Genomic DNA, 14,614 nt, shown 5'->3' on the forward strand with positions numbered 1-14,614 from the left:
TTTTACTCCCCCCGCTTGAACGGCCTCCTGTACCACGGTGCCGTGGTCAGTTTGCTCGTCCTCCCTGAAGTCCTTGCACTTGTCCACAAGGGTTACAAGAACCTCGAATCTATTGGACAAGTGCAGGGACTGAGGCTCCTACAATACTATCTCCTGTATCCCCGTACCTGCCTCACTCGCAGTCACACCATGACAGTTTGTGAATTTGAATTCAGTTTAACAAAAAATCTTTAAAATAAAAAGCTGGTACCAGTAAAAGTGACCACGAAGCTGTCGGATTGTCATAAAATCTCAAGTGGTTCCTGAATGTCCTTTAGGATCCTTACCTCGTCTGGCCCAAATGTGATTCCAGTTGCACACCAACGTGGTTGACTCCTAACTGCCTTCTGAAGTTGCCCAGCAAGCCAATCAGTTGTACCAAATCGCTAGAAAGGAAAACAAGAATAAAACTGGACGGAACTCTCAACTGTGACCTAGGCATCGAATCAGGACACGACAAAGGACACACGGCCCAGTTGACCTGGAAAAGTCCTCCTCACTAACATATTGGGACTGGTGCCAAGGTTGGGGAGAATTGATCCGCAGACTAGTCAAAAATCATACCTATCAGTCAACCTTCCAGACTCCTCCATCACAATCCTTGGATATGTCCTGTCCTACCCACCAGAGGGGGGGGAAAGACAGTGGTACAGTTGGGTAGGAGTGGTCCTGGGAGTCCTCAACATTGACACCAGACCCCATGAAGTCTTATGGCTTCAGGTCAAACATGGACAAGGAAACCTCCTGCTGATTACCACCTACCGCCCTCCCTCAGCTGATGAATCAGTTCTCCTCAGTGTTGAAGAGCACTTTGAAGAAGCATGAAAGGTATCAAGGGCACAGAATATGGGTGGGGGACTTCAATGTCAATCACCAAGATTGGCTCGGTAGTACTACCACTGACCAAGCTGGCCGAGTCCTGAAGGACATAGGTGCAGGTGATGAGGGAACCAACATGAAGAAATAACCTACTTGACCACGTCCTTATAAATCTACCTGTTGCAGATGCATTTGTCCGTGACAGTATTGGTAGGAGTGACCAAGTCCCGTCTTCACACTGAAGACCATCCTCCATCGTGTCATGTGGCACGATCGACCCTGCTAAGTGGGATAGATTAAAAACAAACCAGGAAGCTCAAAACTGAGCATCTATGAGGCACTGTGGGCCATCAGCAGCAGGAGAATTATATACCACCACAATCTGTAACATCATGGCCTGGCATTTCCTTCACTCCTCCATCACCATAAAGTCAGAAGACCAACACTGATTCAATGAAGAATGTAGAAGAGAATGCACCAGGTGTACCTTAAAAAAATGAGGTGCCAAACTGGTGAAGCTACAAGACATGCAATGCTAAACAGCGGAAGCAGCGTGCTATAGACAGAGTGAAGCGATCCCACAGCCAATGGGTCAGCTTTGCAGTCCTGCCACATCCAGTCGTGAATGGTGGTGGACAATTAAACAACTAACGGGAGGAGGAGGCTCTGTGAACATCCCCATCCTCATCGATGGCGGAGTCCAGCACGTGAGTGAAAAAGACACGGCTGAAGCGTTCACAACCATCTTCAGCCAGAAAGGCTGTGCCCACAACATCCCGGTTGTAGTGCTGAAGACTTGTGTTCCAGAACTAGTCGCTCCTCTAGCTAAGCTGTTCCAGTACAGCTACAACACTGGCATCTACCCGACAATGTGGAAAATTGCCCAGGTATGTCCTGCTAATTACCGCCCCATCAGTCTACTCTCAATCATCAGCAAAGTGATGGAAGGAGTCATCAACAGTGCTATCAAGTGGCACTTACTCACCAATAACCTGCTCACCGATGCTCAGTTTGGGTTCCGCCAGGACCACTCGGCTCCAGACCTCAGTCCAGCCTTGGTCCAAACATGGGCACAAGAGCTGAATTCCAGAGGTGAGGTGAGAGTGACTGCCCTTAACATCATGGCAGCATTTGACCGAGTGTGGCACCAAGGAGACTCAGTAAAACTGGACAATGGGGATCAGAGAGAAACTCTTGTGACTATAGTCATACACAAAGAAAGATGGTTGTGATTGTCAGGGGCCAATCATCTCGGCCCCAGGACATCGCTGTAATTCCTCAGGGCAGCATCCTAGGCCCAACCATCTTCAGCTGCTCCATCGATGACCTTCCCTCCATCATAAGGTCAGTAGTGGGGCTGTTTGCTATTGATTACACAATGTTCAGTTCCATTCGCAATTCCTCAGATAATGAAGCAGCCCATGCCCACATGCAGCAAGACCTGGACAACATAAGTGGCAAGTAATATTTGTTCCACACAAGTGCCAGGCAATGACCAGCTTCAATAAGAGGAATCCTAACCACCTTGACGTTCAGTGACATTACCAGCACTGCGTCCTCCACCTTTAACATCCTGGGGGTCAACTGGACCAGCCACATAAATATCATGGTTACTTGAGCAGGTCAGAGGCTGGGTATTCTGCGGTGAGTGGCTCACCTCCTGACTCCTCAAAGCCTCTCCACCACCTACAAGGCACAAGTCAGCAGTGTGATGGAATACTCTTCATTTTCCTGAATGAGTGCAGCTGCAACAACACTCAAAGAAGCTCGACACCATCCACCTCTCAATCCTTGCCTTCCCTGCCCATTGGGGCTGCACAATGCCCAGACCCATACACTGCAGCCAATCGTGAGCTCAGTGGACCGGCTACCGGCTGTATGGCAAATATTCCTCTGGCTGATAGTAGGGACCCGTGTTAACTCGCCCTCAGGTTTTGCTTCTACATCGTACTATCCTAACTCCTGGTCCCCAAAGCTTGCAACTCAGCAACAGTGAGCAGTAGCCGTAAACCGTTCACACAAAATACTAGCAACAAAGTTTCAGGCACAGTTTTTCTTGCCTGTGAGGGTCTTTTGCAGGCAGTGTGGTCACCTGGAACTCCACCCTTTAGCTTTACCTCAGAGGCCGCCTGACCTGCCCTGTTTCCAGCATTTCCTCTTTTTAATTCTTAGCTTTCCCTCCGTTTTTTGTTAGTTTTATATGGAAGAAGGTGGGAGATGTTGGTGATGGAGAATGGAACACTTTCCATTCCAATCAGTGTCAGCATCAAACACTCTCAGGTTATGTACAGTATAGGTTGCTGCAAAGTTCTTTCTATCTGTCCCAACAATCGGTTAACCTAGGTCTGGGTGCCGTGTGATATTTTTCCGTTTACCAACCAGCCATCCTGCACACTCTCTGGTGAAACTGCCAATTGGGGCCAGGTGTGTACTGCGGCCCCATGCCCACTAGGAATTGGATTAAGACTTCCTATCATGACTCGGGATTTTTTGACCATTTTGCCACAGAAAGGATTTGGCAAAAGTTACCTTCAATGTTGGGTTTCTTAAAAGCGTAGTGTATTCACACAAGTTAAAAGAGGCTCTGAGACAACAGGTAGTTAAAATAGATGGTAAATAATAAGCAGTTTGTTAGACAGTCTCAGCAATCAAATAACACCCCATACCCATTACATTGGAAAGACTTTCACACCACTAGCTGTGAACAGGGCAGGGCAGGGACAGTCAGGGTTTTGGAATAGAATGCTGTGAGACAGATATGCAGCAGAGATTGAGAGATGCGGAAATTATGTTCCTTTAAATCAATTGTAAACAATTTTACAACACCAAGTTATAGTCCAGCAATTTTATTTTAAATTCACAAGCTTTCGGAGGCTTCCTCCTTCGTCAGGTAAATGTTCAGGAGCTCCTTGAAGCCTACGCATTTATACATATAGAACAATACATGGTGTTTACAGACTGCCCCTGCAACTGCCCGTTGCCAAGGCAATCACCGTGTTCAGACAGAGAGGTGTCACCTGCAGAACCCCCGAATACACATTCAACAAAAAAACAAACAGGAAAAAAAAAACAGAGAGAGGCAGAAACATCCGGAAGGCAGAGAAAGCCAGCAAATGACCCATTATATTAAAAACAGATAATATTTGTTCGCTGGTGGGGTAAGGTGTAGCGTGACATGAACCCAAGATCCCGGTTGAGGCCGTCCTCATGGGTGCGGAACTTGATGTCTGTGTCTAAATGCGCGATCTTCTTGGATTTCAAGAGAACAGCGTCCACGACACCACACAACCCTGCCACGGTAACCTCTGCAAGACATGCCAGATCATCGACACAGATACCACCATCACACGAGAGGACACCACCCACCAGGTGCATGGTTCATACTCCTGTGACTCGGCCAACGTTGTCTACCTCATACGTTGCAGGAAAGGATGCCCCAGAGCATGGTACATTGGCGAGACCATGCAGACGCTGCGACAACGGATGAACGGACACCGCGCAACAATCGCCAAACAGGAGGGTTCCCTCCCAGTCGGGGAACACTTCAGCAGTCATGGACATTCATCCACCGACCTTCGGGTAAGCGTACTCCAAGGCGGCCTTCGAGACACACGACAACGCAAAATCGTCGAGCAGAAATTGATAGCCAAGTTCCGCACCCATGAGGACGGCCTCAACCGGGATCTTGGGTTCATGTCACGCTACACGTTACCCCACCAGCGAACAAATGTTATCTGTTTTTAATATAATGGGTCATTTGCTGGCTTTCTCTGCCTTCCGGATGTCTCTGCCTCTCTCTGTTTTTTTTTTCCTGTTTGTTTTTTTGTTGAATGTGTATTCGGGGGTTCTGCAGGTGACACCTCTCTGTCTGAACACGGTGATTGCCTTGGCAACGGGCAGTTGCAGGGGCAGTCTGTAAACACCATGTATTGTTCTATATGTATAAATGCGTAGGCTTCAAGGAGCTCCTGAACATTTACCTGACGAAGGAGGAAGCCTCCGAAAGCTTGTGAATTTAAAATAAAATTGCTGGACTATAACTTGGTGTTGTAAAATTGTTTACAATTGTCAACCCCAGTCCATCACCGGCATCTCCACATCATGACTACCTTTAAATCAAGTAACCCACTAATCTGGCATGTCTTTTATTTTGTATTATTACACGAAGATAAGTTACACTGATTAAATTGAAGTGAGCCTGATCATAACTGCTGTTCTGTATGTTCACTTTACTGTGAAATAAAAGCAGCCTATCGATTTACACCGAGCTTCCTCTAATCAGTTGTTTGCTTGGTCTGCCTTCACAGAGACTGTAAAAGTGTCCGTGCGAAAGACACGAGTCACAAGGGGATACTATTGTTACACCCCTGGGCTACGCTATGTTATATTTAGATATAGGGCAGAGCGAGTCAATTCCCATAGAAGTGAGACGCTCAGACCATTTGATGGATGACTGACGCCATGGAACCCAAGAAGGGATCTACGGCAGACCCAAATTTTTAAACAGTGCCCAAACATCTGTCATGGTCACAACTGGAAGCCTCCTTTTCTGCACTCCTGGAGCAAGATCAAGAGACTCTGCCTGCATTTCCCTTTGCAGCCATTTGTGTGCACAGCAAAGAGCTTCATGGCAGCACAAAAATCAGTCTCTTCTGCCTGGCCGGGTTTTATGGATCCCCGTCAGTAAGTTTGGTGGCCTGCCATTTTCCTATGCGCAGGAAGCCTACTGAAATGAAGGAAGCAGCTTGCCTTGGACAATTTGGTGACAGCGCAGCCTCAGACTAGGCCCATAGACTAGACCCACCCCAAATTTGCTATTCTCTCAAAACTGGGATTGTAGAGTCTTTCTCCGATCTACCTATGCATCTCAGAGTGTGTATTAGTAAGGAACCAGGAGGAAAGAGGGCCCAAGTAAGAGAAAGAAACTACACTTAAAAAGCAAATTTAATCCAGATCGACCAGTATAAAGCTGAATTTTGCTCATTATTGCAAACAGGTTTCTTAGGTCAAAGGCCTTTCTCCGGGGACATTCCCAGCAATTTATCAGCCTCCACCCACCCCCTAACACCATGCGCTGTTGCTTCTCCTCCTCACCCACACTGTCCTTCCCCAATGGCCCACCTCTAGCTACAATATGGATGCTCACCTGCACAGGGGAACATCACTATGGACAAAGGTACCCCATTCTGAGGTGAGTGGGTTTGAGACATGCCGAGACTGCTGATCTCAGCCCGACCAGTATTTGGAGCACTACAACTGGCTTGACTGTCACTGGGCTAAGCAGGGGGGAAATTAGCCAGGGCTTCCACTTTTGAATGCTAACACTGATTTATGTGGCAATGGGATCAGGGTGTACGGTGATACCCCGCATGATTAAATGATCAGTCTCAGCCTACGATGTGAAGGATGGTTAATGGGCACAGTAGTAGAGGGATCTCAGTGTGAGTCGGTGGGTACAGAGGGATCCCAGTGAAGGTCCAGGGGGGGGGGCTCCCAGCGTGGGCCAGTGGGCACGGGGGGGGGGGGGGGGCTCCCAGCATGGGCCAGTGGGCACAGGGGGGCTCCCAGTGTGGGTCAGTGGGTACGGGGGGCTCCCAGTGTGGGTCAGTGGGTACGGGGGGCTCCCAGTGTGGGTCAGTGGGCACAGGGGGGCTCCCAGTGTGGGTCAGTGGGTACGGGGGGCTCCCAGTGTGGGTCAGTGGGTACGGGGGGCTCCCAGTGTGGGTCAGTGGGTACGGGGGGCTCCCAGTGTGGGTCAGTGGGTACGGGGGGCTCCCAGTGTGGGTCAGTGGGTACGGGGGGCTCCCAGTGTGGGTCAGTGGGTACGGGGGGCTCCCAGTGTGGGTCAGTGGGTACGGGAGCTCCCAGTGTGGGTCAGTGGGTACGGGGGGGCTCCCAGTGTGGGTCAGTGGGTACGGGGGGCTCCCAGTGTGGGTCAGTGGGTACGGGGGGCTCCCAGTGTGGGTCAGTGGGTACGGGGGGGCTCCCAGTGTGGGTCAGTGGGTACGGGGGGGCTCCCAGTGTGGGTCAGTGGGTACGGGAGCTCCCAGTGTGGGTCAGTGGGTACGGGAGCTCCCAGTGTGGGTCAGTGGGTACGGGAGCTCCCAGTGTGGGTCAGTGGGTACGGGAGCTCCCAGTGTGGGTCAGTGGGTACGGGGGGGCTCCCAGTGTGGGTCAGTGGGTACGGGGGGCTCCCAGTGTGGGTCAGTGGGTACGGGGGGCTCCCAGTGTGGGTCAGTGGGTACGGGGGGGCTCCCAGTGTGGGTCAGTGGGTACGGGGGGGCTCCCAGTGTGGGTCAGTGGGTACGGGGGGCTCCCAGTGTGGGTCAGTGGGTACGGGAGCTCCCAGTGTGGGTCAGTGGGTACGGGAGCTCCCAGTGTGGGTCAGTGGGTACGGGAGCTCCCAGTGTGGGTCAGTGGGTACGGGAGCTCCCAGTGTGGGTCAGTGGGTACAGGGGGCTCCCAGTGTGGGTCAGTGGGTACAGGGGGCTCCCAGTGTGGGTCAACGGGTACAGGAGCTCCCAGTGTGGGTCAGTGGGTACGGGGGGCTCCCAGTGTGGGTCAGTGGGTACAGGCGCTCCCAGTGTGGGTCAGTGGGTACAGGCGCTCCCAGTGTGGGTCAGTGGGTACGGGGGGCTCCCAGTGTGGGTCAGTGGGTACAGGAGCTCCCAGTGTGGGTCAGTGGGTACGGGGGGCTCCCAGTGTGGGTCAGTGGGTACAGGCGCTCCCAGTGTGGGTCAACGGGTACAGAGAGGAGAAAATGGGAAGGAAAATGAATTTGTGCAAACATACACGAAAAAACAGCTTAAAATTTACTCTCCACAGGGTCAGCAAACGACCTCCCTGCCCTGGTCAGTTTGCCCCTCCCACCTCCAACCATTCCCTGCGCTCCCTATGCCTCACCTCCACCCCGAGCACCCCAACCCAGTTCTGTTCAGTATTTTAAGTTGGAAGTAATAGGGTTTTCATGGCTCAGAGGATGTGTGTTTTTGCCAGTTGCTCTTCAGTCACTTTATACCAACTAGAAAATGATTATTTTTTTTATTATTTATAAATCAGAATCACAATACTTCTACATCATTTTAAGTTGATTGAATTTGAACATACAGGAAGAAGTAGACAGGGTGTTTCAGAAAGATGTACATGAGAATTGCAAGTTATAAACCAATGATGAAGTTGTAACTGTGCCCCTCACTGACTGTGTTGGCCGGGCACTGTGATAATGGAGATCTGACATTGGCTTCAGTTGTGGTGCCCAACAGGCATCTTTGCAAAAGCCCCAGCATAAAGTAGATTTTAAAGTAAGGACGTTACATTTCATCAACCTCTGAAGTCTACTCTCTCCCTTTTTCCAGACTTCAGGTCTTCTTCTGCCACACTCCATTCCTTGGTTGAGGCAGGCAGCACAAAAATGTCCAGGATCAAGCGTCCATCTCCTGACCTGCAGACGTCAGGGAGCTCTCGCCTTGTACTGTGACAGTTTATCCTGAGTATTCGGGGCCAGAAGAGTTTGTAGTATCATTTCACTGCATGTTAATTCTCTCCCTCCCCGATATTCTCCCCAACTTTCCTGAAGCCACTTACTCATGCTGGGATACAGTGAGAAGAACAAGGTGTTTCTCTGGTGAATATTCAGCTTACACGGTGTTAACTGTATCCATGTGATTTATATCAATTAGTGTTAATTGTATTCAGGTCGTGTGTATCAATTGGGGACTCTCTTGCATCCATTTTTATGAGAGCTTATCTCGGGTGTGGTGTGTGTGTGATGAGGAGCTCTGTGAATAAAGGCTTGGAAGCAACTGAAGACCAGGCTCTAGTATTCCATCCTTCACCACCGGGCTATCCAATTTATAACACACAGCGAGTACTGTTGGCCTATTAAACCATGGAGGCTTCACATCACAGCCCCATTCTGTCCTCAGCCAAAACCCACACAGATGCTGGAGGTGCAGTCACTCAGACCAATTGCAACAGGAGAGAACATTGATTTCAGCACTGAGCAGCGATCGAACGTGGGGCCCCTGGTGCATGTGGTAATGTTAGACGGGCAGGTCGCCCACCCCTGGGGTAGCTCAAGTCCATTTCAACAATTAACAGCGACACTAATAAGCCGGTCCTGCCCTTCATGGCTGTCTACTGACATTCCATTCTGCATCATATCAACCTTGTCCATACTAACCTGAGATTTTGTTAAATATGAGCTGAAAGCTGGCACTCGAACTTGTGATATCTGTGGCACCGGCTCAGGAGGCAAGAACAAATTCATAGGATCGGTTCCTGCATCATCGACTGAGGCCGTACTCCTCTCTTCATCTGCAGAACACACAGATTGAACAAAGATCAGTCCATCCCACTAAGGTTAAACACAGTACTCTCTGAGTGACTTGCTTCCAGATCTCTGCAAATACCACTCTATGCTCCGTGGGCCAGCAACCCCCTCCCTCATTTCTTCCCTCGATCACCATAGCCAATAATGGAAACTCAATGTACAGAAGGACATGAGTGTAAAGCTGTTCACTGGCAGAGTCAGTCTGCTGCCTCACCCATTAACAAGAAGCTTCCTTCAGTTTTCTCCCCTCATATCCTGACAGACCACTTGCTGAGAGACAGTACCACTGGTGCGAGACACCACCGGTGCAGGACACCACACCACTGAAGCGAGACACCACCGGTGCTAGACCAGCGTGGGACACCACCGCTGCTGGACACCACGGTACCTCACCTAAGTATGCAAAGCTGTGGAACACTACAGCCGAGTTCAATCTCAACCTCATCTGACAGCCGCACAGTGTACGTATCAGCAGCATTCACTCGATGTAGAGCAGCAGCGTGAACTTGATCCCCCCCCTCACTTCTCATGGAGGAGGCTCACAGCAATTTTAACGTCTCAGCTGTTGCACTGGTCAAGATGTGCAAACTGAGCACAGGCCTGGGGATAGAGTCTGGAATGCTCTGTATGGCTCAGTACTGCACAGGGAGTTCCTTTACCCATCAAGCCACTCGTCAAATCCACCCTGCTTTGTAATTTCATCCAGCTCATCAAGCAGTTTGTCACTGAAAATAAATCGCTCCACTCTGACTGAGTCCTTCAAACTCCAGCACTCAGCCACAGATGTGATTTTAGCCTTTTTGGTCGAGAAGGGAATATTGGGTTAATTGATATTATAATATTGTTATAAAATTAAATTTGGGCTCTAAGGGGTTAACCTCCAACAAGTGCTGGAGATGTGGATTAGGGCCAATCAGTGAGGAGGACTAGATAAAGTAACCAACAGAAGCATGTTTCTCACATACCATATCAGTTTGAGACAATGAACACCTGAAGAAATTTGTACATATAATGTTGGATTGGTTTCATTCATTGAGCAAACAAGGTTTCTGATCAAAGGGAGTAGCTTGATGGCAACTCATGGAGTTACAATCAAGTCTACAGCACAGAAACAGGCCATTCAGCCCAACTGGCCTGTGCTGGGTTCATGCTCCACAGGAGCATCCTCCCACTCCTCTTCATTTAACCTTATCAGCATATCCTTCTATTCCTTTCTCCCTCATGTGCTTTCCCCTTAAACGCATCTATGCTATTCGCCTCAACTACTCCTTGTGGTAGCGCATTCCACATTCTTACCATTCTTTTGGTAAAGAAGTTTCTCCTGAATTCACTATTGGATTTATTAGTGACTATCTTATGTTTATGACCTCTAGTTTTGGACTCCCGCACAAGTGGAAACATTTTCTCTACGTCTACCCTATCAAACCCTTTCATTATCTTAAACACCTCTATCAAGTCACCCCTCAGCCTTCTCTTTTCTAGAGAAAAGAGCCCCAGCCTGTTCAGCTTTCCTAATAAGAATATCCTCACACTTCTGGTATCATCCTTGTGAATCTTTTTTGCACCCTCTCCAATGCCTCTATATCCTTTCTATAAAATGGAGACCAGAATTGTGCAAGTGTGATCTAACCAAGGTCTATACAAGTTTAACATAACTTCATGAATTCTATCCCTCTAGAAATGAACCCATGTGATTGGTTCGCTTTGTTTATGGCCTTATTAACGTGCGTCACTACATTCAGTGATTTGTGTATCTGTATCCCGAGATTCCTTTGCTCCTCTACACGATTTAGGCTCTTATCCAAGCAGTATGCCGAATGGCCTCTTGTGCTGTCATTCTATGATGCTATGATACCACTATCTGGCCTCCTTATTCCTCCTACCAAAATGCATCACATCACACATCTACATTCATAGTATCATAGTAGTTACAGCATAGAAGGAGGCCATTCAGCCCATCGTGCCTGTGCCGGCACTTTGAAAGAGCTATCCAATTAGTCCCATTCCCCTGATTTTTTCCCATAGCCCTGTAATTTTTTTCCCTTCAACTATTTATACAATTCCCTTTTGAAAGTTACTATTGAATCTGTTTCTGCCACCCTTTCAGGCAGTGCATTCCAGATCGTTACAACTCGCTAAGTAAAAAAAAATGTTTCCTCAGGTCGCCTCTGGCTCTTTTGCCGATCACCTATATATACCTCACCAATAAATCTGTGTCCTCTGCTTAATGGCTCTTCTGCCACTGGAAACAGTTTCTCCTTATTTCCTGTGTCAAAACCGTTCATGATCTTGAACACCTCTATCAAATCTCCCCTTAACCTGTTCTAAGGAGAACAACCCCAGCTTCTCCAATCTCTCCACATAACTGAAGTCCCTCATCCCTGGTACCATTCTACTAAATCTCTTCTGCACCCTCTCTAAAGCTTTGACATCCTTCCTAAAGTATGGTGCCCAGAACTGGACAAAATACTCGAGCTGAGGCCTAACTAATGATTTATAAAGCTTTAGAATAACTTCCTTGCTTTTGTACTCTATGCCTCTATTAATAAAGCCCAGGATCCCATATGCTTTTTTAACAGCTTTCTCAACTTGTCGTGCCACCTCCAAAGATTTGTATACATACACCCCCAGGACTGTCTGTTCATCCACCCCCTTTAAAATGTTACCATTTGGTTTATATTGCCTATTTTCATTCTTCCTGCTACACTTCTCTGCGTTATATTTCATCCCGTGTCCTCCTGAAGTCTGTTACTATCCTCCACGTTGTTTACTACATTTCCGAGTTTTGTGTCATCTGCAAACTTTGAAATTATACCCCCACCCTTCCCTCACACAACCCCGATGCTCCCACCCCTCCACCACAAAAAGCAGACCTCAGAGTCCCCCCAACCAAAAATATATAGCTGAGGCTCATTAACCATTCCTGAGATCAAATTAAAAAGTTCTGTCAGTATTAGCAACTTGAGAAATATGCAGATTAATGCTCTTTATAACATTTAGCATAATGTGGCAATTCTGAGAATACTCTTTCCCTTTAATTTAAACCAAAAGTAACCTAAATGGCAGTAATAGGCCGACAGAGCTGGCATTTCTCAGGGATTTTTCGCCTAAAACAACAACTTGTATTTATAGAGCGCCTTTATCATAGAACAATGTTTCAAGGCGCATCACAGTAGCTTAATTAGACAGAATAGGAAGCTGAGCTAAAAAAGGAGCCATTAGGAGAGGTGACTGAGGTTGGTCAATGAGGTGGGCTCTGAGGACAGGGAGGTGGAGAGGGTTAGGGAGGGAATTCTAGAGCATGGGATCTAGCCAGCTGAAGGCACGGCTGCCAATGACGAAGTGAAGGGAGGGGGATGCATAAGGGGCAGAGTCGGAGGAATGCAGAGTTCTCAGATGGTTGTAGGGCTGGAGGAGGTTACAGAGATAGGGAGAGGAAAGGCATGGAGGGATTTAAACATGAGGATGAGAATTTTAAATTGGAGGCATCGGGGGACCGGGAGCCAACGTGGATCAATGAGGACAGGGGTATCATAGAAATCATAGAATCATAGAAAATTTACAGCACAGGAGGCCATTCGGCCCATCATGTCTGCGCCAGTCAAAAATGAGCTGCCCAGTCTCATCCCACTTTCCAGTACTTGGTCTGTAGCCTTGTAGGTTACGGCACTTCAAGTGCACATCCAAGTACTTTTTAAATGAGTTGAGGGTTTCTGCCTCTACCACCCTCTCAGGCAGTGAGTTCCAGACCCCCACCACCCTCTGGGTGAAAAAAATTCTCCTCAGTTCCCCTCTAATCCTTCTACCAATTTACCCCTGGTTATTGACCTCTCTGCTAAGGGAAATAGGTCCTTCCTATCCACGCTATCTAGGCCCCTCATCATTTTATCCATTTAATTAAATCACCCCTCAGCCTCCTCTGTTCCAAAGAAAACAACCCCAGCCTTTCCTCAAAGCTAAAATTCAACCCAATCTTTCCTCATAGCTAAAATTCTCCAGTCCTGGCAACATCCTCGTAAATCTCCTCTGTACCCTCTCTATGCAATTACATCTTTCCTGTAATGTGGCGACCAGAACTATGCCGTACTCAAGCTGTGGCTTAAATAGTGTTTTATACAGTTCTAGCATAACCTCCCTGCTTTTATATTCTATGCCTCAGCTAATAAAGGAAAGTATCCCGTATGCCTTATCTACCTGTCCGACTGTCTTCAGGATCTGTGGACATGCATTTCCTCTACACCTCTCAGTATCGTCCCATTTATTGTCTACTCCCTTGCCTTGTTTGCCCTCCCCAAATGCATTACCTCACTCTTATCTGGATTGAATTCCATTTTCCACTTTTCTGCCCACCTGACCTGTCCATTGATATCTTCCTGCAGTCTACAGCTTTCTTCCTCACTATCAACCACATGGCCAATTTTTGTATCATCTGCAAACCTCTTAACCATGCCCCCTACATTTAACTCCAAATCATTAATATATACCACAAAAAGCAAGAGACCCAGTACTGAGCCCTGCGGAACCCCACTGGAACAGCCTTCCAGTCAAAAAAATGCCCATCGACCATCACTCTTTGCTTCCTGCCACTGAGCCAATTTTGGATCCAACTTGCCACTCTCCCTTGGATCCCATGGGCTTGTACTTTTTTGACCAGTCTGCCATGTGGGACCTTGTCAAAAACCTTGCTAAAATCCATGTAGACTACATCAAAAGTACCACCATCATCAACCCTCCTTGTTACCTCCTCAAAAAATTCAATCAAGTTAATCAGACACGACCTTCCCTTAACAAATCCATGCTGACTGTCCCTGATTACTCCGTGCCTTTCTAAGTGACAGTTTATCCTGTCCCTCGGAATCGATTCTAATAATTTGCCCACAAATGAGGTTAGACTGAGTGGCGTGTAATTACTCGGTCTATCCCTCTCTCCCCTTTTAAACAACAGTACGTTAGCCGTCCTCCAGTCCTCCAGCACTACAGCTGTACCAGGGAGGATTGGAAAATGATGATCAGAGCCTCCGCTATTTCCTCCCTTGCTTCTTTTAACAGTCTGGGATACATTTCATCCGGGCCTGGTAATGAGTGAGTGGGACAGGATACAGAGAGCAGAGGTTTGGATGGTTTATGAAGGATTGGAGGTCGGTCAGGAGAGCATTAGAATAGGCGAGTCTGAAGGTGACAAAGGCATGGATGAGGGTTACAGCAGCAGATCAGCTGAGGCAGGATGGGCGATATTACAGAAGTGGAAAGAGCCGGTCTTGGTGATGATGAGGATATGGGGTCAGAAGCTCAGCTCAGAGTCAAATAGGATGCCGGAGTTATGAACACGCTGATTCAACCCGAAACAGGCTCATGGAAGAAGGATGGAATTAGTGGTGAGAGTACATAGTTTGTGGTGGGGCCAAAGGTGAAGGCTTCAGTCTT

General features: G+C 48.1%; 1 protein-coding gene across 3 annotated transcripts in view; it reads right to left on the reverse strand.

Moving 5' to 3' along the window:
* Window positions 1-14,614, reverse strand: part of fam149b1 (family with sequence similarity 149 member B1) — a 155,975-nt gene that overhangs the window by 94,392 nt on the left and 46,969 nt on the right. For all 3 annotated transcript variants that reach the window (XM_067972776.1, XM_067972775.1, XM_067972777.1), the window contains 2 exons: window positions 9,041-9,174; window positions 327-425 (listed from right to left, as the gene is read on the reverse strand). In XM_067972776.1, coding sequence (XP_067828877.1) covers window positions 327-425; window positions 9,041-9,174 — 233 coding nt within the window. The remainder of the gene's footprint in view (window positions 1-326; window positions 426-9,040; window positions 9,175-14,614) is intronic.

This window comes from Heptranchias perlo, chromosome 36 (assembly GCF_035084215.1).
Source record: "Heptranchias perlo isolate sHepPer1 chromosome 36, sHepPer1.hap1, whole genome shotgun sequence".
Classification (NCBI taxonomy): Eukaryota; Metazoa; Chordata; class Chondrichthyes; order Hexanchiformes; family Hexanchidae; genus Heptranchias; species Heptranchias perlo.